General features: G+C 44.1%; 2 protein-coding genes and 1 long non-coding RNA gene across 3 annotated transcripts; 1 reads left to right on the top strand and 2 right to left on the bottom strand.

Moving 5' to 3' along the window:
* Positions 1-7,845: 7,845 nt before the first annotated feature.
* On the top strand, positions 7,846-9,103 carry LOC310775454. Its single transcript, XR_014552671.1, has 3 exons — positions 7,846-8,017; positions 8,357-8,456; positions 8,684-9,103. It is a non-coding gene; the product is annotated as an uncharacterized lncRNA (long non-coding RNA).
* A 1,592-nt stretch (positions 9,104-10,695) lies between these two features.
* Positions 10,696-16,418, bottom strand: LOC310775694 (membrane-associated tyrosine- and threonine-specific cdc2-inhibitory kinase-like; the record flags this gene model as incomplete). The annotated part of the gene is made up of 7 exons (XM_083635842.1): positions 10,696-10,924; positions 11,176-11,375; positions 11,580-11,755; positions 11,865-11,971; positions 12,112-12,382; positions 14,394-14,631; positions 16,068-16,418. 7 exons carry the CDS (start codon positions 16,416-16,418, stop codon positions 10,696-10,698), a joined length of 1,572 nt encoding a protein of 523 aa, XP_083491968.1.
* Positions 16,419-19,249: 2,831 nt separating this feature from the next.
* Positions 19,250-26,676, bottom strand: LOC310775438 (membrane-associated tyrosine- and threonine-specific cdc2-inhibitory kinase-like). Its single transcript, XM_083635586.1, has 9 exons — positions 26,551-26,676; positions 26,416-26,450; positions 25,498-25,928; positions 23,095-23,332; positions 20,820-21,090; positions 20,573-20,679; positions 20,288-20,463; positions 19,890-20,089; positions 19,250-19,638 (listed from the first exon to the last, which is right to left on the bottom strand). Exons 3-9 carry the CDS (start codon positions 25,852-25,854, stop codon positions 19,359-19,361), a joined length of 1,629 nt encoding a protein of 542 aa, XP_083491712.1. The 5' UTR covers positions 25,855-25,928; positions 26,416-26,450; positions 26,551-26,676; the 3' UTR covers positions 19,250-19,358.
* Positions 26,677-26,854: the final 178 nt, after the last annotated feature.

Raw genomic sequence — 26,854 nt, 5'->3', positions numbered from 1 at the left:
TGCCCATGTCTCGGAGGAAGCATGGAGCCAGTTTCGGCTCTCCCCAGATCGGCAGAGGGTGGAGTAGCAACCAGGATAAATAAATTAGATTCGCACTAATGGGGGATAAAAAATCGGGGGAAAAATATTAGGGGAAAAAAAACTATGCAGCAGGGGAAGATGTTCTTCTTTATAGGGATCATCATGGCTTCGATCCAAGGGGGGTACGCTCGCAGAATCAAACCCGGCCACCATATCAAAGCAGTTCGTATGGTAGGAGAAACGTCTTCTCACATGAGGTGTGACATACCGCTGCACAAATGTCCTTCTGATTGAAGCGTGTTTCTTGCTTTCAGGCCATCATAGCACTGATCCCAGCATTTCTCCTCATTGGGCTATCATGGAATTTAAAGATGCTTTACATGGGCTTGGCGTTATACTCTTTTGGTAAGTCATTTATGCACGCAGTTTATCTGAATGATTAGTATGATGATGACATATTTCAATTAATAAACTGGTGGAAATTTCTGTAATATGATCAGACTGGAGATTTGAGAAATGCCCATCTGTTGTCCTTTAATGCTGGCAAGCAGGCCAATGCATAGATAGCACTGATAAGAGTTTGTGTCTCACAAAGAGTAGTTTTAGCCAGACTCTCAAGGCTGTTTTCCCAATTACTGGAGACAGAGACTCCATTCAACTGAGAATGATAACATGCTTGATACATGATGAAGTTCCGGAGATAAGGAATTTATTGTGCTAACGAGGACCAAGCTTAATGTTTCTTTATTCTTACGTCTCAATATACAAGTACATGAGAATAAAATTAAACTAGCCATTATTTATCTATCTCAGGTCAGGTCAAAGGCATGAGAAAAGTGCTGAACGGCATTTTGTAAATGTTCACACAGATGAGCTCACATAATAGTTCAAGAGTATACAGATATTAAAGACATATCATAAGCATAGTATAATAAATTACTGTAATATAATTTCCTCCACATAAACTATATAAATATTTTGGCCAGTACAAATCATTTCTGGCATGTAATGTTCTTTAGTGTAGCGGCCCTTGGCAGTTGAGATAAGAAGTTAATTTTGGACATTGTAGGTAGGCTTTTTTTTCCTTCTTCTTCTTCTTCTTCTTAGCTTTTCTTAATTTTGCAGTGTCCCATAACTGTTGTTATCTTCACAGTTTACTGGATCACTGGAGCAGAGACCTGTTTCAGCCTCAGTTCAGCCTCTTTCATCGTACCTCTGGCTGACCACAGCGAGGAGGCTGAAGGAGGAGTGAGTGGCACAAATGAACAGACTTGAAAAGATCTTAACCAAGGGTTTTTTCATAAGATGCACTGAGTGCAGAGACATGCTGGTGTTTGTAGCTTCATTGAAAGTTATGATGTTTACATCTGCTTGGAAAGCAAGCACTGAATTATTACTTTGTCACTGACAAATAAAGGGGAGATGCAGCATTCTATGCTCTTTGCCAGACAAATGATGGGGGAAGATAGGCCAATTCACGTTAGAGAAAAATGAACAGAATGTCTTTTGTATGCACACACATGTATGCAGACCTATGCACTTTAATTCTAGGACTGCATGTATGTGTAGTTTTATTTTATTCTTTGTCCTTTGTACTGAATCATCCTTATAGGCTACTTGTGGAATATGTTAATATCATACATTTATACTGCAGTATTTTATCAATCACTCAGATTTTGTACTTTACACAAGATAGTATTTCAACTCCCATTAAAAATGTTGATAGTCTATTTTCTTGTAAAGGTTTGTGTTTTGCTGTTAAAGGTTTGAATACAAACAAACAATTCAACTCAACGTCCGTTTTCGCAAATTAATACTTTATGAATACTTACCTTGTTACTTCAAAATTACCTACATAAATAGATATTTAAGTTTTCATAAATCTGTGTAAATTACTGTGTTACTGTTTACATTTACAATGCCAGGTCAGACGGTGGCGCTGTTTTCTTCGCTGCAAGTTGCACACACAATGTAAACGTCAGCTGTTCCAGATACCTTTAATATTAACAAAGAGCGTGGAAGGAAAGAGACAACACTCCGGCCATTTTTGGAAACAGAATGCGCCTCGCAGTGGTCAGCTGCGGTAGCGCTGGCCCCTATAATCAGCCTCTCTAAACAGTAACTCAACGGGAGTTGAACCTCGGGTCCTTTTCATTAGGTATTTATCTTGAAAAAACTAAACAAAGAAACGAAAAATTTTGCTTAGTTTCCACAATATGGTTGTTGTTTTACATCCCTGCACTACACCACTTCAATCAAGATTTGCAGTACGCCCGGAAAAGATGTGAATCCCCAAAGTTTAGAGTGTTCTCCCGTTGAGTTACTGTTTAGAGAGGCTGATTATAGGGGCCAGCGCTACCGCAGCTGACCACTGCGAGCCTGTGCGAGGTTCTTCCAAAAATTAAAAATGGCGGAGGCTGCTGGGCGCTGATGTTGCAATGGGGCAATATGGAGCTGTCATTTCTTTCCATAAAAGTTCTTTGATATTAATAGAAACACTCCACTACAGGCTCCGCCGTAAGAAATGGAATTCTTCCGGTCTTCTAAGTGGGCGTGGTTCTCGGCTTGTGATTGGCTGTCTGTCAATGATGAGAGGCAAAGTGGAACGTCACTTCCTGCTTCAGCACTGTACCAGAGATTTTCATCCGCAATTTATTTTCCCATAGACATTTCGTAAAAGGCTTATAAAACAGTTGTACTTCGTTGAACCAAACGGTTCAGCTAACGCTATAATCGGGAGAGACCATAGAACATTTCACTCGGACCAAAACTTAAAAAAACAACATCGAAAAAATATTTTCTTTAAACCCGATTTTCTTTTTTGCGTTTTGGTCCCAGTGAAATGTTATGCGATGTCTCCTGTTTCTAAATATATCTGTACCGTTTGGTTTGAACCAGTAAAACTATTTTTTTACGCATTTTACGAAATGTGTATGAGAAAAGAAATGGCGAATGAAAATCTCTGGTACAGTGCTGAAGCAGGAAGTAGGCGGTCACTTTGCCTCTATTGGCTGACCACTTCTCCTTAAAGGCCTAAACATGGTCGTCCGTCAGAGCCTCGCCCCGCCCTCCCCGTGTGACGGCGGGGGGAGCGCCGTCCTACGGGGAGGGGCCGCCGTCGGCTGACGGGGGCTGCTCGAAAATGTGACTCAACGGCGACGATACGTGCGTGACGACAGCTGCAGGAGAGTTGTGATTGGCCGTTGCCCTGGCTCTTCGTCGTAAAGTCGCCTTTCAAAGCATGATGTTAGATTATAACAACTAGTTGTGTGGCTTAGCCTTCCCAAATGTTGAGGGTCGTTTTTTAGAATTTAATACATAGAATTGGGAACGTTACATTCAATTTAATTCAGACTGCCTGGCACACAATCTCCGCCATTTTCACACGGAGCTTCCGCGGGGGGGGGGGGGAGCGGGGGCGTAGTGGCGTCCGAGTATGTGGGGCTCGCTGGCGCCGCCAGACGGCGAGACGGCTCCAATTCGAGGCGGACGGACGACCATGTTTAGGCCTTTAGGCCTAAACATGGTCGTCCGTCAGAGCCTCGCCCCGCCCTCCCCGTGTGACGGCGGGGGGAGCGCCGTCCTACGGGGAGGGGCCGCCGTCGGCTGACGGGGGCTGCTCGAAAATGTGACTCAACGGCGACGATACGTGCGTGACGACAGCTGCAGGAGAGTTGTGATTGGCCGTTGCCCTGGCTCTTCGTGGTAAAGTCGCCTTTCAAAGCATGATGTTATATTATAACAACTAGTTGTGTGGCTTAGCCTTCCCAAATGTTGAGGGTCGTTTTTTAGAATTTAATACATAGAATTGGGAACGTTACATTCAATTTAATTCAGACTGCCTGGCACACAATCTCCGCCATTTTCACACGGAGCTTCCGCGGGGGGGGGGGGGGAGCGGGGGCGTAGTGGCGTCCGAGTATGTGGGGCTCGCTGGCGCCGCCAGACGGCGAGACGGCTCCAATTCGAGGCGGACGGACGACCATGTTTAGGCCTTACGGTATGTGCACATCTACAATGGCAAATTCGCTTTTCCGCTGTGTCGCAGCGTTTTGTGGGCGTGCAAACCAGCTTCCAGCTTGGAGCTGTAGCCTGTAGAAACGTTGTACACAGGAGGGTGCGGGGAGGAAATGTGTAGGAAGAGCTGTCATTGGGTAGCTTCAACGAAAGGTCCCGCCTTACGGCCCAGCCACATCTACGCGTCGTTTGACGCGGGGCTGACGCTGCTGCCCATCCACTTTGTATTGGAACATGCTGCACGCGTCGTCTGGTCTCCCAGCATGCTTTGCGAGGCGTCGAGCAGCATGTTCCAATACAAAGTGGATGGGCAGCAGCGTCAGCCCCGCGTCAAACGACGCGTAGATGTGGCCGGGCCGTTAGTCCCGCCCCGCGAGCGTGAAGCCGCTCGGAGAGAAGCCGCCTCTAGTCTGCGACAGTGAAACGCTGAAACGCTGGGGGCGGTTCCAGCGCGATGTTGAAATGGACCAATCAGAATCGAGAATACAGCAAGACAGCCTATCAAGATGCAGCGTCAAAGCGGCTTTTTCAGCAGGCAAGCCGCCGTGCCATTGTAGATGTGCACGTACCGTTAGGGGGCGTGGTAGTGGCGAAACCTCCCGTGGCACAGATACAGGAAGTGACTGGAAGTTGGGGTGTCTATCTATATTAAAGGTCTCTAAAAGCTAGGCAGCTTCACGTTGCTGTCCTACTACAGGTTACAAGTAGTTTAGCTAACAACACATTTTTGGCGTAGCGTAGTAAGTTAAGCAATCTGACAATGCAAGTGGGTAATTGTGAAATTTTAGCTGTATGATCGAAAAACTGAAGATGGACAAGGACGTTACATTTCGTACAATCCTAGCAAGCTAACGCTAACCTAGCTACGATAGGATTTGGATTAATCATGAACTCAACTGGTTAAGTAAATCATAAGTAACGCTAGCCTGATTGTGTCAAAGCTTGCTAACGATAGCTGGTTTTTGAGCAGAGTTGCTAACGTTAGCAGCGTTTTTTTTTTAACACTTGAACTTTTGACAGCTCACCTGCCTTGGTTACAACAACGTTAGCAAGATGTTTGTCTATGAGATAAATGTAACGTTGTAGCTGCACTAGAATCAACCAGCGTTTAAAACAAGTGTTGCAGGTCTGAATTAATTATTTACATTAATTCACCTGAACTCGGCATCTACCACTGACCAGACCTAGCCTCAACGCGAGACTCATCAGTCATTCTTCCTTCTGAATGAGGAAGGAACTATTTATACAGTCATGCCATGAGAAGGAAGGAAGAATGACTGATGAGTCTCGCGTTGAGGCTACCACACTGACCTATCTACTCATCATCAAAAGCTAGCATTCTAGGGTGGAGACTGAAGAGGATGTGCATGGGGCACTTTTTGTGTGTGACCAAACTCATTGTCAACTCATGTGTTTAGCTTTGCCACTCGAGAATTGTGTCATCAGTGATGTCACTCGGGCAATTATGCGCCGCACGGAACCGTTGGCTGTTGAACTTATCCATTGATAAAGGTTGCAATCCAGCAAGCTGTTCATGAAAGACTGTCTTTATTTTACCCAGGAAAGCAAACTGCCATCTGCTGCCAAGCCTTTTGTCCCTAAATACCGGAGTGGAGAGAGGATGGAGCCTCAGCAGCCACCTAGAGCCTCATCATCACCTCCTCTGAGATTGCCAAATCCCTACGTCCCTGAACAAGGGGTCAAGGGGGTAGGAACATATTCACAAGATTGCTTTTATGGTCTTGGCCAGAACAATCTGAAATGGATTGATTTGAGTCACAGGCATGAATGTTTACTATGCAGCCTTACATGCATAGAAATGAACACTTACCATCTCTTCCCAGGAATTGGGCAGGTCTGAGTTCAAGGCAGAGTCCGTCAGCTGCCAATGGAGTGCCTGTAGGCAGAGGAGCAGACACGTCAAGCAAACATGGCTATAGTAACAGCCGTCATGCCAGAGGGACCACTGATGCCCTCCTCTTGCCTCAAGAGCAGCGCCCCTGGCCAATGGAGTCATGCGCCAAAGTATTTGCCATGCTTACCCACACCGAGACAGGTCCATATGGGATCCGCAAGCAAAGGTTGGTTCCAGTTTGAGCCCAGAAAAGAAAGAAAAACAAACTTTGATCACGAAATTAGTAACATTTAGTTTCATGCATTTCCACAGACATCGAAGTACAGTGGTAACTCTCCTCAGGACAGAATTATGCACAAGAAATCATTGGATGTACCGAAAAGAGGTAATTATCACACTCCAGTCAAATGGAGACTTTTATTGGATTACATTTTCCAGAATGATCCCCTGTCACCTTATTGCATGGAGGATACTATTTTCCTAAATTTGGCTTTCTCAGTTGAACATCCTCTTTGCTTTTTCTCACTTCAGTCAATGAAAATAACCTGTTAGAACACATAAACCTACCGTAATTGTAATCATTCATACAGGTTTGAGAGGCAGCAGATCTGCCCCAAGCTCTTCAGGGAGGTCGAAACCAGCACAGACCGACTCGGTCATATTTGAAGTGAAGATGGACGATTTCCCCGAGTTAGCTTCTCGTTTCAAATCACCTGCTCCTGTTCCTCAGAATGTCAGCCTCTGCACCGCCATCGTGGCCGACTTGCCTTCCCCGAGCGCACGGAATCGTGGAATGGTAGGCACTGCCCTCTGTGGCCATAACAGGAAATGTAGCATTAATTAGATTTTTTTTAAGAAAGTGTAGTGATTGGATGTGTGCTCTATCATTTTGCTAAAGGCCCACATCACCTTCTAGCACCATTTTCTGCCTCTCTCTCCTCAGCTCTTACCTCTTTTCCTGTCATTTCTCCAACAAACAGATCACTCTAGCGCCATCTAGGCTCACACCAATATTCAGACACATCTAATCTCACAGCTCTACATGTTAATGATTAGGACGTTTATGCCCCTGTTAAAAAATTAACATGACACTTTTGTTTTTATTCCCATTTTTCAAGAGTTGAAATAAAAGATCTAAGATGTTTTCTATGGACACAAAAGGCTTATTTCTCTCACATTTTGTTCGCAAATGTGTTTAAATCCATGTTAGTGAGCACTTCTCCTTTGCCAAGATAATCCATCCACCTGACAGGTGTGGCATATGCTGATTACACAGCATGATTATTGCACAGGTGTGCGTTGGGCTGGTCACAATAGAAAGCCACTCTAAAATGTTATCACACAACACAATGCCACAGATCTCGCAAGTTTTGAGGGAGCGTGCAAAATTGGCATGCTGACTGCAGGAATGTCCAACAGAGCTGTTGCCCGTGAATTGAATGTTCATTTCACGACCATAAGCCGTCTCCAATGTGCTCTGCTGCCTTCAAATGGAACTTGTGGTTCCACATGGTTACGACATGGTTACAACGTGGGTTACAACATGGGAAGTCATGTACAGCTGAAGGGCATATCCTCCTAGGTTAGGTTAACAGGTTTCAACACAAAGCGACACCCTTGATCGACCTGACCAGTAACGATGATATGATTCCACCGAAAGACGATAAACGATCATATTGAATTATCGCGCAGCCCAAGGCATACCTGTGCGATAATAATGCGTTTAATCAGCATCCTGATATGCCACACCTGTCAGGTTGAGGGATCCTTTTGGCAAACGACAAGTGCTCACCAACATGGATTTAAACCAATTTGTCAACAAAATGTGAGAGAAATAAGCCTTTCATGTGCATAGATTTTTTTTTATTTCAACTCGTGAAAAATGGGAGCAAAACCAAAACGGTTATTTCTGCTCAGTATGTTCTTGTTGTGTCTAGGCTATGATCGGGATTGCCTTCTTCCTGGGCTTTACTGTGGGGCCGCTGATGGGTGCCTACTTTGCTATCAACTCCGATAGAGGAGACGTCTTCTATCAAGCTCCGGCTCTGCTGGCCTTAGCCTTCAGTGCTGCTGATCTGCTGTTCATTTGGCTCATGCTGCCAGAGACTCACTAAAGACGACAAGGTCAGCTTTGGAAATGCAAACTGTTCATACATACAGAGAAATTGTAACGACTCAGTTATACTTCTACTAGAACTATATATTTAACTTCATGAACAAAATGTGAACAAATAACATGTTTGCAGCTGCTATTTACAAATTCTTTCAAATATTGAATCTTGGCACACTTGTAAATCCTAAGCTGTCACTTCAAATGTAGAGCACGCTTATGTGAATATTTTCTGTTCTCGTGTTTTGCTACAATACGTAGGGATCTGGCGAGGAATGAGTCAGTGGGTGAGAGCAGGTACAGCATCAGAGTTACCACGGATGTTTTGTTAATTTGTACCTGCTTCCTCGTAGGTTCCCTCGGGGTTCGGGGGCTCCAGCGATCTCCTGAACCCAGTCGCTCTGTTCCATTTCTCGGCTGTAAGCAGGACAGAAGATTCACCCTCCAAAGAAAGTGAGAAGTACATTTGTACTAGGGAAAAAAGTGAACAGCGATCACACTCCAAAAAATATATAAATAACTTTGGTGCAAGGCACATACAATATCAAATGAGGAAGGCCTGTGTGCCGAAACTTGTTTGTTGGTGTGCTGCTGCCCTACCCATATGGTTCAAACACAAACCTGCTGTGATTCAAGTACAATCCTCTTAAATAACACCTCTTTCTGTTTCTATCTTACAGTGAAAAGTGACAGTTCAACTGATTCCTCCTCGGCAATATTTCCCCAATATATTTTAGTTTCCCAATAAATATTAAAGGGGGGGTACGGGGGTACGGTGGCGCAGTCGGTAGCGCTGTCGCCTCACAGTTAGAAGGTCCTGAGTTCGATTCTCACCTGGGACACTGTGGGCGCTGTGGTTGTGTTCCCCCCATATCTTCAGTGCCTACTGCTCAGTTGGGTTATCTCGTTGTAAGGGCCTTTCTCTCTGTGTGAAGTTTGCATGTTCTCCCCGTGCTCCCCCAGGGGGTTCCTCCGTATATAACCCCCCCACTAAAAACATGCAGAAGATCAGATCGTCATCGTCATCCGACCAGTGACGACAACATCCGAAGTTGGTCCCCGGGCGCTGTACGAGAAAGCGACCACTGCTCCTGGCCTGCCCCTCGGAGGAAAGGACATGCCTGGATGGGTTAAATGCAGAGGACACTTTTCACCGGCCACTGTCGGCATGAGTGTATTGTGGTGTTCGTGTGACAATAAAAGACGGGCTTGTCTGTTACGAGAGTTTTTTAAAGTATTAATGGCCTAAACTAGACCTAAACTTTGCCTCCTTATGACCCCCTCTCTCTGCTATTCATACCCATACAGAGGCAAGTTATCTCCCTGCTTTGGGGTTGCCCTATGCTTTTGACTAATCATTTGCAAACTTATCACTGCTGACTCAGGTCACCCATCAAAACGAGTAGTACGCACCACCACACATCTTCCTTACAAATACATACAACAGGGTTTTAATACTTTGCCGCCATCTAGTGTGCTGGGGAGGTTTGTGTTCCAAAAAACCCATAGATTTGAGATACTTGTGAAGTCTTGATGTAATTTCAATCAGAAAGACGACTACTTTTTTCTAGCCTATATTTATTCAAGGGAGTCTCAGCAACCCTTTCTTTTTCAGGAGTGGACACTGCCCAGTACAACCACAGTCTGACCTGCTGGCCACTGAGCAGCTCTACTGGAGCGGTTGGGGTTAAGGGCCTTGCTCAAAGTCCAAAATGTTTGAATGGGGCCAGATTCGATAATGTGAAAATACTGAGGGGGGGCTACTTCTCACATCATATAGGTTATTTTAAAAATCATATAATACAATTATACTTTGAGAAGCTGAGGGCCACTTAAAATGGGTCAGCAGTTGGCCCCCGTGCTGCCTTTTCACTTTCCCCACCCAGATTCATCTTGCTGGTCACGGGGATTGAACCGACAACCTTCTGGTCACAAGCTAGCTTCTCCAACCATTGGGCCACCACTGCTCATCCAGTTTCATTCATACTTCTCTATCCAATCACGGTTATCCACACTTTCCCATGCTACCAATAGCCAGTCGGTGCAAGCCATCACTGCCCCTTGCTTTGCCGATGAACTCATCACCTAAGCAGTTCAGAGTATTTCAAGTTCCTATCTCTTACGATGTAGTTTCGCTACTCACCGATATGTTGTCACTCTGCAGTTGCCATCATTCCCCTGTACCAGTTGTTTCGCCCCAACGTCATGGCTCCAGATTCTATGTGCCACTACACATTCCTGACACCCTCCTCTCATAATCGCAGGAGCGTCATCATGGAGCCATACACCAAACTTTAATCTTGTTTGTTGTATCAAATTATATTATTTTGAACCTTTATACTAGTCTCTCATGATTGAAGCTCTGTTAATCAGTTTATTTTGCATTTTGAATCATTAGGCACACAACTCAAGAGTACACAAAACAGGTGAGGTGATAACTTATTTTAACAATATTTCAACACGAAACCATGACTTGCCAGATTGCAAACTGCATTCATGCAAACAAAGTGCCCCCCCCCCCCCCCCCCACAAAAAAAAACAACTTAAAGAAGTTGTTGTAAAACAACAACACACAAAACACTTTTAAATACTGAACATATAGGTTAAGCCATGGATTTTACATACATGCATTCCTCGTTACCCGTCACCTTAAAATGGGAATACATTGTTCTCGGCTAAACTGACAGTCTCATCAGCATGGCTGCTCAAGGAACAAACTGAGGAGATTCTTCTTTGGTTCATAGTTGCGTCGGGGGAAGGCCTCCTCCGTTTGGACCCGGTTGAGGCCCCGTCGCTGCGACTTGCTGGACCTTGTACGGATGGGACTCAGATTGGGCATGGGGGGGGGACTGAGGCGACTGTGTGTGGCTGAACCTGGGAGAGGAGTGGAGGTGCTTTCCACAGACTGCCTGGATTTCATCCTGTTGAATATGGGAAATATACATTCACTATACATTCAAGTAGGGAATTTAATAGAAGGTTGAAGTTGAAACAAAGGAAATGTCTGGTCCAGCAGCCCCTTCTTTATTTGTCTCTCTGAAGAAACATAAAACATAGATAGGCTATCTATATGAACATGAGAGAGAGCTGCATAAAATCAAGCTGTAACTGATTTTGATTTTGGAAATTCTCTTTTCACCCTGGATTGGGACATGTTCTGTTCTCTACCTACCGTAAGGTGGGGGAGAGCTCTGGGTCCATTGGGTCCAGCGGAAACACGTCGTCATCGTCCAGGCTGCTTTGGTCAGTAAGCAGACACAAGTCCCTCTCCCAACTGTCCTTAGGAGGGGTGCAGGGTGCCGGGTCAGTCCAATGAGGGAGGAACGGCAAGAGAAAGGAAGAGAGGAGCCTCTGCCGAACACACACTACAAACTATGGGGGAGCACAAAAGAAATAAGAAAAGGAACTTTAAACATTTGTTTTCACTGCAACCAAACCTTCAAGGTTGAGAAAATTATTGTAATACTCATGTTTACCTTATATTCCATACATGTCTCTTTCAAGAAAATATAATCTGCAAAAGTTCTTGTTCAAAAGGGCGTTCCAGAAAGTGTATTACCGGTAGTCTCAATTTACCTGGCAGCAGAGAGAGGTCAGCATGAGAACGGCTTCACTGAGGAGAAGGGAGATGCGCCTCCTCCACCTGTGACTCCGAACAGAGGGGAGAGACAGGAGCTCGGTGACAGTGGCTCTCTTAGCCGGTTCTGGGGCCAGCATCATCCGCAGCACTGTCTGCAGCTCAGGCGACAGGGCTGCAGATACAGACCATAATAGCAATAACATAAGTCATGTGAATATACAGAAAACTTGATAAGTTCAGCAGATTTATCAAGACTCTTTACAAACGGAGCTTGATCTTACCATTGGTAAACTCTGAGGGGAGGCGGCCTTGTCTGAGCTGCTGCCAGCCCTCTCCACCGTTGGGAACCTCAATATTGCATGCGAGCTCCAGAATAGAAACACCCAAACTAAGTGAAAATGATTAGACAATATTTAGCCAAAGTCAAATTGAGTCAAACTGCTGACATCACAAGGACATAAAATGATGAATTTATGATGGCCATATTGTTTACATTTCTCCCTCACACTGTCTAAGAAGGATTCCTACCTGAAAACATCAGCAGCAGCGCCGTACTCCCCCCTGAGCAGCTCGGGGGCCATGTATCTGGCATCTCCCTCCTGGAGATCATCCTTCCCCTTAAGGTCTGTCCCTTTCTGTGGGAGCTCAAGCAGCAGCCCAAAGTCCCCCAGCTTGAGACGTCCAGAGTTAGTGAGGAAGACGTTGGCGGGCTTGATATCCAAATGTGCAAAACCGCGGGAGTGCAAGTGCTGCAGCGCTGAGAGAAGGTCGCACAGGTGTGCCCAAGCTGCAGGCTCATCTGGATTGGAAAGTTTCAAAAGACAGCAAAGTCAATAACAACTAGACATCCTGCCTGAGAGTATGAGATTTAAGTGTAGAAAAACACATCGCACAGTAGGATTATCCAAATATCAATCACAATGCAACAACATAATGCATTCAATAAACTAGAACGACCGCAACGCGGACTTATGCCTCCGCCATTAGTTCATTCTGGGGTCCAAATCGCCATTTGAGGCAAATTGGAAGAGATTCCGTCAAGGCGCTCCTGTGATGTTGCGTTACAGAGCTTGGAAATTGGGTGTGTGAGAGGTCACAGCGACCTTGAACTTTGACCACCAAAATGTAATCAGTTCATCCTTGAGTCCAAGTCGGTGTTTGAGACAAGTTTGATTAAATTCCGTCAAGGCATTCCTGAGATATCGCGTTAACAAGCTTGAAAATGGCGTTCGAGAGCTCACCTTGACCTTTGACCTTTGACCACCAAAATCTAATCAGATCATCCTTGAGTCTAAGGCGATGTTTGAGGCAAATTTGATGAAAGTCCGTCAAGGCATTCGTGAGATATCGCGTTAACAAGCTGGAAAATGGCGTTTGAGAGGTCACAGTGACCATGACCTTTGACCTTTGACCAGCAAAATTTAATCAGTTCATCCTTGAGTCCAAGTCGATGTTTGAGACAAGTTAGATTAAATTCCGTCAAGGCATTCCTGAGATATCACGTTAACAAGCTTGAAAATGGCGTTCGAGAGGTGACAGTGACCTTGACCTTTGACTTTTGACCACCAAAATGTAATCAGTTCATCCTTGAGTCTAAGTAGATGTTTGAGGCAAATTTGATGAAATTCCGTCAAGGTATTCATGAGATATCGCGTTAACAAGCTGGAAAATGGCGTTTGAGAGGTCACAGTGACCTTGACCTTTGACCACCAAAATGTAATCAGTTCATCCTTGAGTCCAAGTCGATGTTTGAGACAAGTTTGATTAAATTCCGTCAAGGCATTCCTGAGATATCGCGTTAACAAGCTTGAAAATGGCGTTCGAGAGGTCACAGTGACCTTGACCTTTGACCTTTGACCACCAAAATCTAATCAAATCATCCTTGAGTCTAAGTCGATGTTTGAGGCAAATTTGATGAAATTCCGTCCAGGCGTTCCTCAGATATCGCGTTAACAAACATCGTACGGACGGACGTACGGACGGACAACCCGGATCCATAATGCCTCCGGCCTGGCTATCGCCGGCGGAGGCATAATAAAGTGCATCTTATTTAGGGATGCACATTTTCTGAAATTTCCTTAAAGCTGATACTGTCGGAATGGTATGACGGAAAAAAATTGTGGTTTCGGAACGGCAACTTTTTCAAACCGTGGTATACCTTGGAACCGGAAACCGGCACATCCCTAGTTCACACCAACGCAAAAGGAACGCTTGAATTATTCGCTCAAGTTGAAATTAATCAATGGGTGGTCACGTTAAATGTTTGAAAAAAGGCGAGATGCACAATCCAAACCTGTATAGGGCAGGTGCAGAGCTCGAGGCAGGAATGGTCACGTTAAATGACCTATCAATCGATTAAAAAACATCTTTTTGACATAGAAAATACAAAATGCTTTTACACCCGTCTTTAGGCCTACTCAACAAGTTAGCCTTTGATCACACACCATAGGCAGAACTGAAGCTTGAGGCAGGCTCAAGCTGAACTGATGCTTAACCGGTCACACCAGGAGCAGTCTCTTTTCCTCAGCGCCTCACTCGGCGTGCCTTGAACCTGCCCACAACTCCCATTGAATTCATGCCTGGCAGCTTCAAGCTTCACACTTGGAAAATATGACTGAATCCTGCACGATCTTTTGAGCAAGGCGTGAACGTGACACGCGTGCGGCTGGTGTGAACGGGCTCGCCTGTTAACAAGGACGCCTAAATGAAACTTGTGGGTTCAGCGTAGGTTGAGCTTAATCGATCAATCGATTAATAATTAACATCCCTAATCGTAATCTTAATCATTCCGTTGTACATTTCTGATATACCTGGGGTAGGGGGCTGGTTCTCAGCATGGAGCAGCAAGCTAGTGCAGCACAGCTCTGTCTGGATGTAAAGGCGGTCACGCTCCTCCCAGGCGGCCACAAAGCTCAGGATGTGAGGGTGGGGACACAGGCGCTCGTGGTTCCTGGCCTCCCTCACGCACCGGTCCCGCTCACGACTGCCCCTGAAGCGATGAACAGAGCGCTTGACTGCGTACTCCCGGCCATCCTCGTGGCTCAGCACCTATGAAAATACAAAACATGTAGAAGTCTCCTCTTACTATTCCAGGATCTCTATAGCAATAATCTTGGTCACTCTGACAACATATAGGTCTACAAAGACACCCAAATTCATATTTTAGGTTTCCCATCACAAAACCACAGCACCAGGGGCGGTTCTAGGCCTTTTTAAAAATAGTCTCAGCCCACCCAAAAAAAAAAAAAAAAAAAAAAATTCTCTCTCTCCAAATCCATGGTGGTCATTAGTAGCCGTTTCTGTTAAAATTATCTTTATTTATTATTTACTTTTGCTTTAAAACTATTTTTAAATTTTCTGCTTAAAGTTCATGAAAAAAAGTGGCATTCTTGTTTTTTCCCACAATAATTTCATAATACCATTTGTAATGCCACCGTTGTAGTGCTGTTGTTAAAAATTAAAGTACATTTTCTCAGATTTATTGGTGTCTTTCTAGTCACACAATTTAATAGTCAGTGTTTCCCATACACTGATCTATTTGTGGTGGTACACCCTACATAGATTTTGACCCCCACAAATACTGCCACATATTAATTTCAACTAGTTGACTGCAAACTCCTGCTTTATTGCTTACAGTATATTATTATCTTGTCGGAATATTATTCCAGCCAATAAGTTAGGAAGTTCCCTTTTGATTTAATTTTACTTTTGTTTTGCCTACAAAGCAAAATGTTACTTTACTTGAAACTCCCCTGAAGTGATTTTGGTATTATTTATGCAAGCATAATTCTACCATATAGTAACCTGTATGCAGAATATATATAGTATATATAGGGAAACAATTATTTTTTCATCGCTGTAAAACCACAGAATGGTAAAGAAGATATTGATGTGTGTAGTTCTTCATAGATCTAGTCTCTTCATTTTGATCTCAAAGTGCGCCCGTTTGATCCATTTTTACTTGAAACTGTACAAAATTTTCTTCCGCCCACCCAAAGCTTTGATGCTAAAACCGCCCCTGCACAGCACAGATGTTCAAATATGAATACATCTCTATGACATGGCCCCATTTCAACTACCCCACATATCCAGGTCTGATATAGAGTACCACAGGAATGAGTCAGGAAAACATGGCTGCTAACACTTTGTAGGTGTAAAAGGCAATAGGATTTTTGTATGGGAATTTTGGTGAAATAAGGTCTGTGGTTCAGTGTTCCTCATTTGTGAAGATTATCTTGCTGAACATAAACGTTTGTTACCCACAGACTTTATTTCATGCATTTAACTGAAATTACCATGCACAAATCCCATTGCCTTTTCCCTCTACGAACCAGGAGTGCAGGGACTTCTGGGTAAGCCGAGATCATTAAAAACTGTAAACTAATGGGACATCGTTTAGAGAGAGAAATGCAGTTAAACTTGATGGGTGAAAGGGGCTGTTCAAAAATCTGTAGTGATATATTGTTTGGATTCCCCCCTCTCACCTTGTAGACCTCTCCAAAGGAGCCCCTCCCAATGAGGCCCAAAATAGTGAAGCACTGACTGAAGTAGGGCTGTTGCTTGCTGGGGTTATACAGAGAAGGCTGAGGGGGGGATTTGATCAGGGAGTGGGAGACGGGTGACCAGGGGGACGCCTGCTTGGGGCACACTCTCTTGGATGGTGGGCGTGGGGGCAGAAAATGTGAGGGCCTCACGGGGGAAGAGAAGGATGAAAGGGATGTAGAAGACGAGGAAAAAGGCCGGCGTCGCTTTATGAGGGAGAAGGATTGCTCTGCATGAGAGAAGTGGGCAGGAAGAGGCGTCGTGGACACTGCCGTTTCCAGTGCCGATGACATGATGTAGAGATTGTCGGATTTTTAAGAGTTGTTTGGTCAGTAGCAGCGAGTTATTTTCTTTGTTGGTAGTCCAGCTGCAAGATTTTAAAGAAAAGCATCAAATAATGCAGTAATACCAATCTTGACTGAGGGTTAATGTAGGCTACAGAAGTTAGGAATGTACCAATACCATTTCTGCATCACTTATACCTAGCAAAGTGTATTACTCTACTTCAGTGATACAGTGCACTGCTCCCATCCATAACTTTTACTGAATAATATAAACTTAGACCAATATGTCAGACAAACTGAACAAAAGTAGTCTGCAATCTGCATACAGAAAGCTGACCCCCAAAATTGTATGAATATTGAATATAATGAATACCATACCCCGGTAAACACAGACCACACAAAGTTATCTGGCAACTCACAAGTTCTGGAGTTAAGAGAAAGTAGAATGCAACATGAATGCAGTTAGGTCATCTGCCTAAACAGAAACACCTTGTAAAGTTTGGTTACATTTAACGTTGACAAAGTAACGTTAATATGAATGTCACTTACCCAGGGTTGGCTTCGGTGTTATTCCAAACTCTAGTATTCAAGACAAAAGAGAAGAGATTAGCTAGCTTCTGACACAAATAAAAATAAATCTTTGGTTAACGCGACGGTTGACGTTATACCCACCTAGCTAGCTAGCTAGCTAACGTTAGCTAGTAACGCTGTCATACCCCATACAATGCAATTATAACGTAGCCTACTGTAGACTATAACTTTGGTAGCTCGGCGTTTGGCAGAAAAGGTTTCACGCACGCCGCCCATAAACGTTGTTTTCGGAAATATGACAATTCCTGTACAGCGCCTGTGTACTGAATCCAAACCAAGCAGTCTACCTATTCTACACAGTACACAGCCTCCAATGTGTAACTAGCCCAGCTCGCGCCAAATTCTGAAAAATGATACGCATTATGCTGCAGAGGCCAGTGGTTCTCAAATGGCGGTCAGGGGACCCCCAGGGGTCCGTGGCACTTTGCCAGGGAATCCGCGATAAGTTTTCAGGAAAATAAAAATAAAAACTTATTTTTCTTTTCTTTTTGCAAAAGCTTCATAGTTCAACGAAATATTTTATGCTTTAAATCTAAAATGGTTCATGGATTACATTCTAATCTAACAAACCTATCAATTTAAAAGTCAAGCACGTTACTGTGGAAACAATTAAGCTTATATTAGCCCAAAATCACAAATCAGAATGAGGGGGTCCCCGGTATATTTTCTATCTTGTAAGGGGTCCTTTTGCTGAAGAACATTTGAGAACCTCTCTGGCATAGGCTACCTGTATTTTGTGAATACACCATTCTCTTTCTTCCTCTTTCTGTTTCTATCTTACAGTGAAACGTGACAGTTCAACTGATTCCTCCTCGGCAATATTCCACATATTTCCCCAATATATTTTAGTTTCCCAATAGCCTATGGCCTAGACTAGACCTAAACTTTGCCTCGGATCCTTATGACCTTCTCTCTCTGCTATTCAGTTATCTTCCTGCTTTGGGGTTGCCCTATGCTTGTTCTGACTAATAATTTGCACAAACGTATCACTGCTGATCTGACTCAGGTCACCCATCAAAACGAGTAGTACACACCACCACCACACATCTTCCTTACAAATACATACAACAGGGTTTTAATACTTTGCCGCCATCTAGTGTGCTGGGGAGGTTTGTGTCTACTTAAAGCCTGTATTATTTAGGTCAGTGCTCAAAGCATGTTCCAAAAGACCCATAGATTTTTAGATGATACTTGTGAAGTCTTGATGTAATTTCAATCAGAAAGACGACTACTTTTTTCTAACCTTTATTTATTCAAGGGAGTCTCACTGAGTGCAACCCTTTCTTTTTCAGGAGTGCCCTGTTCACATTCACACACACATTCATACCTGGACACTGCCCAGTACAACCACAGTCTGACCTGCTGGCCACTGAGCAGCTCTACTGGAGCGGTTGGGGTCAAGGGCCTTGCTAAAGGGCAGGGGTGTCCAAACTTTTTGAATGGGCCAGATTCGATAATGTGAGTGGATGCAAATTGAACTTGCTTGATTAACCAATACTATGTGGGGGGGCGGACTTTGGACATGCCTGCTCAAGGGAACCTCAGTGGTGGTAATGAGGGAGGGGCAAGCGCTGCCTTTTCACTTTCCCCACCCAGATTTATCTTGCTGGTCACAGAGATTGAACCGACAACCTTCTGGTCACAAGCTAGCTTCTCTATCCAATCACGGTTATCCACTTTCCCATGCTACCAATAGCCAGTCGGTGCAAGCCATCACTGCCCCTTGCTTTGCCGATGAACTCATCGCCTAAGCAGTTCAGAGTATTTCAAGTTCCCGTCTCTTAGGATGTAGTTTCGCTACTCACCGATATGTTGTCACTCTGCAGTTGCCATCATTCCCCTGTACCAGTTGTTTCGCCCCAACGTCATGGCTCCAGATTCTATGTGCCACTACACATTCCTGACACCCTCCTCTCATAATCGCAGGAGCGTCATCATGGAGCCATACACCAAACTTTAATCTTGTTTGTTGTATCAAATTATATTATTTTGAACCTTTATACTAGTCTCTCATGATTGACGCTCTGTTAATCAGTTTATTTTGCATTTTGAATCATGAGGCACACAACTCAAGAGTACACAAAACAGGTGAGGTGATAACTTATTTTAACAATATTTCAACACGAAACCATGACTTGCCAGATTGCAAACTGCATTCATGCAAACAAAGTGCCCCCCCCCCCCCCCCCCCCCAAAAAAAACAAACAACTTAAAGAAGTTGTTGTAAAACAACAACACACAAAACACTTTTAAATACTGAACATATAGGTTAAGCCATGGATTTTACATACATGCATTCCTCGTTACCCGTCACCTTAAAATGGGAATACATTGTTCTCGGCTAAACTGACAGTCTCATCAGCATGGCTGCTCAAGGAACAAACTGAGGAGATTCTTCTTTGGTTCATAGTGGCGTCGGGGGAAGGCCTCCTCCGTTTGGACCCGGTTGAGGCCCCGTCGCTGCGACTTGCTGGACCTTGTACGGATGGGACTCAGATTGGGCATCTGAGTGTGGAAGGAATCGTTGTGGATGCTGAAGGGGGAGTGAGTGGGTGTGTGGGGGGGACTGAGGCGACTGTGTGTGGCTGAACCTGGGAGAGGAGTGGAGGTGCTTTCCACAGACTGCCTGGATTTCATCCTGTTGAATATGGGAAATATACATTCACCATACATTCAAGTAGGGAATTTAATAGAAGGTTGAAGTTGAAACAAAGGAAATGTCTGGTCCAGCAGCCCCTTCTTTATTTGTCTCTCTGAAGAAACATAAAACATAGATAGGCTATCTATATGAACATGAGAGAGAGCTGCATAAAATCAAGCTGTAACTGATTTTGATTTTGGAAATTCTCTTTTCACCCTGGATTGGGACATGTTCTGTTCTCTACCTACCGTAAGGTGGGGGAGAGCTCTGGGTCCATTGGGTCCAGCGGAAACACGTCGTCATCGTCCAGGCTGCTTTGGTCAGTAAGCAGAGACAAGTCCCTCTCCCAACTGTCCTTAGGAGGGGTGCAGGGTGCCGGGTCAGTCCAATGAGGGAGGAACGGCAAGAGAAAGGAAGAGAGGAGCCTCTGCCGAACACACACTACAAACTATGGGGGAGTACAAAAGAAATAAGAAAAGGAACTTTAAACATTTGTTTTCACTGCAACCAAACCTTCAAGGTTGAGAAAATTATTGTAATACTCATGTTTACCTTATATTCCATACATGTCTCTTTCAAGAAAATATAATCTGCAAAAGTTCTTGTTCAAAAGGGCGTTCCAGAAAGTGTATTAGTCTCAATTTACCTGGCAGCAGAGAGAGGTCAGCATGAGAACGGCTTCACTGAGGAGAAGGGAGATGCGCCTCCTCCACCTGTGACTCCGAACAGAGGGGAGAGACAGGAGCTCGGTGACAGTGGCTCTCTTAGCCGGTTCTGGGGCCAGCATCATCCGCAGCACTGTCTGCAGCTCAGGCGACAGGGCTGCACATACAGACCATAATAGCAATAACATAAGTCATGTGAATATACAGAAAACTTGATAAGTTCAGCAGATTTATCAAGACTCTTTACAAACGGAGCTTGATCTTACCATTGGTAAACTCTGAGGGGAGGCGGCCTTGTCTGAGCTGCTGCCAGCCCTCTCCACCGTTGGGAACCTCAATATTGCATGCGAGCTCCAGAATAGAAACACCCAAACTAAGTGAAAATGATTAGACAATATTTAGCCAAAGTCAAATTGAGTCAAACTGCTGACATCACAAGGACATAAAATGATGAATTTATGATGGCCATATTGTTTACATTTCTCCCTCACACTGTCTAAGAAGGATTCCTACCTGAAAACATCAGCAGCAGCGCCGTACTCCCCCCTGAGCAGCTCGGGGGCCATGTATCTGGCATCTCCCTCCTGGAGATCATCCTTCCCCTTAAGGTCTGTCCCTTTCTGTGGGAGCTCAAGCAGCAGCCCAAAGTCCCCCAGCTTGAGACGTCCAGAGTTAGTGAGGAAGACGTTGGCGGGCTTGATATCCAAATGTGCAAAACCGCGGGAGTGCAAGTGCTGCAGCGCTGAGAGAAGGTCGCACAGGTGTGCCCAAGCTGCAGGCTCATCTGGATTGGAAAGTTTCAAAAGACAGCAAAGTCAATAACAACTAGACATCCTGCCTGAGAGTATGAGATTTAAGTGTAGAAAAACACATCGCACAGTAGGATTATCCAAATATCAATCACAATGCAACAACATAATGCATTCAATAAACTAGAACGACCGCAACGCGGACTTATGCCTCCGCCATTAGTTCATTCTGGGGTCCAAATCGCCATTTGAGGCAAATTGGAAGAGATTCCGTCAAGGCGCTCCTGTGATGTTGCGTTACAGAGCTTGGAAATTGGGTGTGTGAGAGGTCACAGCGACCTTGAACTTTGACCACCAAAATGTAATCAGTTCATCCTTGAGTCCAAGTCGGTGTTTGAGACAAGTTTGATTAAATTCCGTCAAGGCATTCCTGAGATATCGCGTTAACAAGCTTGAAAATGGCGTTTGAGAGCTCACCTTGACCTTTGACCACCAAAATCTAATCAGATCATCCTTGAGTCTAAGGCGATGTTTGAGGCAAATTTGATGAAAGTCCGTCAAGGCATTCGTGAGATATCGCGTTAACAAGCTGGAAAATGGCGTTTGAGAGGTCACAGTGACCATGACCTTTGACCTTTGACCAGCAAAATTTAATCAGTTCATCCTTGAGTCCAAGTCGATGTTTGAGACAAGTTAGATTAAATTCCGTCAAGGCATTCCTGAGATATCACGTTAACAAGCTTGAAAATGGCGTTCGAGAGGTGACAGTGACCTTGACCTTTGACTTTTGACCACCAAAATGTAATCAGTTCATCCTTGAGTCTAAGTAGATGTTTGAGGCAAATTTGATGAAATTCCGTCAAGGTATTCATGAGATATCGCGTTAACAAGCTGGAAAATGGCGTTTGAGAGGTCACAGTGACCTTGACCTTTGACCACCAAAATGTAATCAGTTCATCCTTGAGTCCAAGTCGATGTTTGAGACAAGTTTGATTAAATTCCGTCAAGGCATTCCTGAGATATCGCGTTAACAAGCTTGAAAATGGCGTTCGAGAGGTCACAGTGACCTTGACCTTTGACCTTTGACCACCAAAATCTAATCAAATCATCCTTGAGTCTAAGTCGATGTTTGAGGCAAATTTGATGAAATTCCGTCCAGGCGTTCCTCAGATATCGCGTTAACAAACATCGTACGGACGGACGTACGGACGGACAACCCGGATCCATAATGCCTCCGGCCTGGCTATCGCCGGCGGAGGCATAATAAAGTGCATCTTATTTAGGGATGCACATTTTCTGAAATTTCCTTAAAGCTGATACTGTCGGAATGGTATGACGGAAAAAAATTGTGGTTTCGGAACGGCAACTTTTTCAAACCGTGGTATACCTTGGAACCGGAAACCGGCACATCCCTAGTTCACACCAACGCAAAAGGAACGCTTGAATTATTCGCTCAAGTTGAAATTAATCAATGGGTGGTCACGTTAAATGTTTGAAAAAAGGCGAGATGCACAATCCAAACCTGTATAGGGCAGGTGCAGAGCTCGAGGCAGGAATGGTCACGTTAAATGACCTATCAATCGATTAAAAAACATCTTTTTGACATAGAAAATACAAAATGCTTTTACACCCGTCTTTAGGCCTACTCAACAAGTTAGCCTTTGATCACACACCATAGGCAGAACTGAAGCTTGAGGCAGGCTCAAGCTGAACTGATGCTTAACCGGTCACACCAGGAGCAGTCTCTTTTCCTCAGCGCCTCACTCGGCGTGCCTTGAACCTGCCCACAACTCCCATTGAATTCATGCCTGGCAGCTTCAAGCTTCACGCTTGGAAAATATGACTGAATCCTGCACGATCTTTTGAGCAAGGCGTGAACGTGACACGCGTGCGGCTGGTGTGAACGGGCTCGCCTGTTAACAAGGACGCCTAAATGAAACTTGTGGGTTCAGCGTAGGTTGAGCTTAATCGATCAATCGATTAATAATTAACATCCCTAATCGTAATCTTAATCATTCCGTGGTACATTTCTGATATACCTGGGGTAGGGGGCTGGTTCTCAGCGTGGAGCAGCAAGCTAGTGCAGCACAGCTCTGTCTGGATGTAAAGGCGGTCACGCTCCTCCCAGGCGGCCACAAAGCTCAGGATGTGAGGGTGGGGACACAGGCGCTCGTGGTTCCTGGCCTCCCTCACGCACCGGTCCCGCTCACGACTGCCCCTGAAGCGATGAACAGAGCGCTTGACTGCGTACTCCCGGCCATCCTCGTGGCTCAGCACCTATGAAAATACAAAACATGTAGAAGTCTCCTCTTACTATTCCAGGATCTCTATAGCAATAATCTTGGTCACTCTGACAACATATAGGTCTACAAAGACACCCAAATTCATCTTTTAGGTTTCCCATCACAAAACCACAGCACCAGGGGCGGTTCTAGGCCTTTTTAAAAATAGTCTCAGCCCACCCAAAAAAAAAAAAAAAAAAAAAAAGTATCTCTCTCCAAATCCATGGTGGTCATTCGCTCATTGAGTGCCAGCCACTTTTGGAGAACGGACGCTCCCAGTGCCAGAGTTTCAGAGCTTTTTTCAGTGATTTCTCGAGGCCCACAGAATATTGTGTGATATTACTATGTAAACAATGAACACGCAAAAAGAACGATGAGACTCTTTTCTATCATCCGGAAAAAACAGGTTTATTGATATCATTTTCCGTTCTTTAGTTATCAGCCGGAGAAGATAGCTTGATTTAACAAAAAAGAGCAGTTTTTTTCTAGAAGCTGAGATAATGGCCCTTTTGTGAAATTAAACATTTAAAACACATCACTGACTCTGAAGCTAATTTTCTGATGTAGTCACACCTCAAAAATAATTTCCTTCAATAAAACAGTGAAGGCCAGGGAATTTTGTTTGGCAGAATAATATTTTTAGCTGCAACCAGCAGCGCTGGCCCCTGCGTGCGCTGCCGGTTGCAGCTTCTTGCTGATCTTGATTTGCTGCTGGTGGGCATCGGATATTCTGGCTTGCGTTTGCCAACCCTGTCCTGCTGCCTGGGTCTGTCTGGGTCAGTGTTGTGTGCTGCTCTCCGTCAAAAAACGCAATTGACGAACATGTCCGTCCTTGGCACTCTACGTTACTATTTGAAATGACGAACATGTCCGTCCATGGCACTCAATGAGTTAGTAGCAGTTTCTGTTAAAATGATCTTTATTTATTATTTACTTTTGCTTTAAAACTATTTTTAAATTTTCTGCTTAAAGTTCATGAAAAAAAGTGGCATTCTTGTTTTTTCCCACAATAATTTCATAATACCATTTGTAATGCCACCGTTGTAGTGCTGTTGTTAAAAATTAAAGTACATTTTCTCAGATTTATTGGTGTCTTTCTAGTCACACAATTTAATAGTCAGTGTTTCCCATACACTGATCTATTTGTGGTGGTACACCCTACATAGATTTTGACCCCCACAAATACTGCCACATATTAATTTCAACTAGTTGACTGCAAACTCCTGCTTTATTGCTTACAGTATATTATTATCTTGTCGGAATATTATTCCAGCCAATAAGTTAGGAAGTTCCCTTTTGATTTAATTTTACTTTTGTTTTGCCTACAAAGCAAAATGTTACTTTACTTGAAACTCCCCTGAAGTGATTTTGGTATTATTTATGCAAGCATAATTCTACCATATAGTAACCTGTATGCAGAATATATATAGTATATATAGGGAAACAATTATTTTTTCATCGCTGTAAAACCACAGAATGGTAAAGAAGATATTGATGTGTGTAGTTCTTCATAGATCTAGTCTCTTCATTTTGATCTCAAAGTGCGCCCGTTTGATCCATTTTTACTTGAAACTGTACAAAATTTTCTTCCGCCCACCCAAAGCTCTGATGCTAAAACCGCCCCTGCACAGCACAGATGTTCAAATATGAATACATCTCTATGACATGGCCCCATTTCAACTACCCCGCATATCCAGGTCTGATATAGAGTACCACAGGAATGAGTCAGGAAAACATGGCTGCTAACACTTTGTAGGTGTAAAAGGCAATAGGATTTTTGTATGGGAATTTTGGTGAAATAAGGTCTGTGGTTCAGTGTTCCTCATTTGTGAAGATTATCTTGCTGAACATAAACGTTTGTTACCCACAGACTTTATTTCATGCATTTAACTGAAATTACCAAAAATCCCATTGCCTTTTCCCTCTATGAACCAGCAGCGCAGGGACTTCTGGGTAATCATACAAAAATGTCATCCCTGCGGTACTCTATAACTTCCTGCTCAGCCCATGATATAACATGGGGTGAGTGAAATCATTAAAATCTGTAAACTAATGGGACACCTTTTAGAGAGAGAAATGCAGTTCAACTTGATGCGCGAAAGGGACTGTTCAAAACTCTGTGATGATATTATTGTTTGGATTCCCCCCCCCCCCCCTCACCTTGTAGACCTCTCCGAAGGAGCCCCTCCCAATGAGGCCCAAAGTAGTGAAGCACTGACTGAAGTAGGGCTGTTGCTTGCTGGGGTTATACAGAGAAGGCTGAGGGGGGGATTTGATCAGGGAGTGGGAGACGGGTGACCAGGGGGACGCCTCCTTGGGGCACACTCTCCTGGATGGTGGGCGTGGGGGCAGAAAATGTGAGGGCCTCACGGGGGAAGAGAAGGATGAAGGGGACGTAGAAGACGAGGAAAAAGGCCGGCGTCGCTTTTTAAGGGAGAAGGATTGCTCTGCATGAGAGAAGTGGGCAGGAAGAGGGAGAGGCGTCGTGGACACTGCCGTTTCCAGTGCCGATGACATGATGTAGAGAATGTCGGATTCTTAAGAGTTGTTTGGTCAGTAGCAGCCAGTTATTTTCTTTGTTGGTAGTCCAGCTGCAAGATTTTAAAGAAAAACGTCAAAGAATGCAGTAATACCAATCATGACTGAGGGTTAATGTCGGCTACAGAAGTTAGGAATGTACCAATACCATTTCTGCATCACTGATACCTAAGTGTATTACTCTACTTCAGTGATACAGTGCACTGCTCCCATCCATGACTTTTACTGAATAATATAAACTTAGACCAATATGTCTGTCAGATAAAGTGAACAAAAGTAGTCTGCAATCTGCATACTGAAAGCTGTCCCCCAAAATGGTATGGATATTGAATATAATGAATTCAATACCCCAGTAGGCACAGACCCATAGACTGTACAGACCACACAAAGTTATCTGGCAACTCACAAGTTCTATGAGTTAAGAGAAAGTAGAATGCAACTAGTTAGGGCATCTGCCTAAACACCTTGTAAAGTTTAGTTACATTTAACGTTGACAAAGTAACGTTAGACTTTAACGTTAATATGTCGAATGTCACTTACCCTGCCCCGGGTTTGCTTTGGCGTTATTCCGAACTCTAGTATTCAAGACAAAAGAGAAGAGATTAGCTTCTGACACACACACACAAAAAAGTATTTGGCTAACTAACGCTAAGGTTGACGTTACAATATACCCACCTAGCTAACGTTAGCTAGCTTGTAACGCTGTCATACACCATATTTTGTGCAATTACTGCGTAGCCTACTGTAAACTATAACTTTGCTAGCTCGGCGTTGGGCAGAAAAAGTATCACGCACGCCGACCTTAACGTTGTCTTCGTAAATATGACAATTCCTGTACAGCGCCTGTGAATCCAAACCAAGCAGTCTACCTAAAGTCTACACTACAGTACACAATCTCCAATGTATTACTACTACTACTACTAGCCCAGCTCGCGCCAAATTCTAAAAAAAAGTACGCATTGTTGCGTACCTGTATTTT

This window comes from Poromitra crassiceps, assembly GCF_964638095.1.
Source record: "Poromitra crassiceps genome assembly, chromosome: 4".
Taxonomy (NCBI): Eukaryota; Metazoa; Chordata; class Actinopteri; order Beryciformes; family Melamphaidae; genus Poromitra; species Poromitra crassiceps.
The sequence above is the reverse complement of the archived record's forward strand: the minus strand, read 5'-3'. Positions and strand labels throughout refer to the sequence as shown.

Bases quoted from the DNA above. Each gene is read 5' to 3' on its own strand.
- LOC310775438 (XM_083635586.1), bottom strand. From the start codon at position 25,854: ATGTCATCGGCACTGGAAACGGCAGTGTCCACGACGCCTCTCCCTCTT. The intron at 20,680-20,819 runs GTAGGAATCCTT...ATTTTCACTTAG, and splicing joins GCTGCTGCTGATGTTTTCAG to TTTGGGTGTTTCTATTCTGG. The intron at 20,090-20,287 runs GTAAATTGAGAC...ACTCCCCCATAG, and splicing joins TGACCTCTCTCTGCTGCCAG to TTTGTAGTGTGTGTTCGGCA.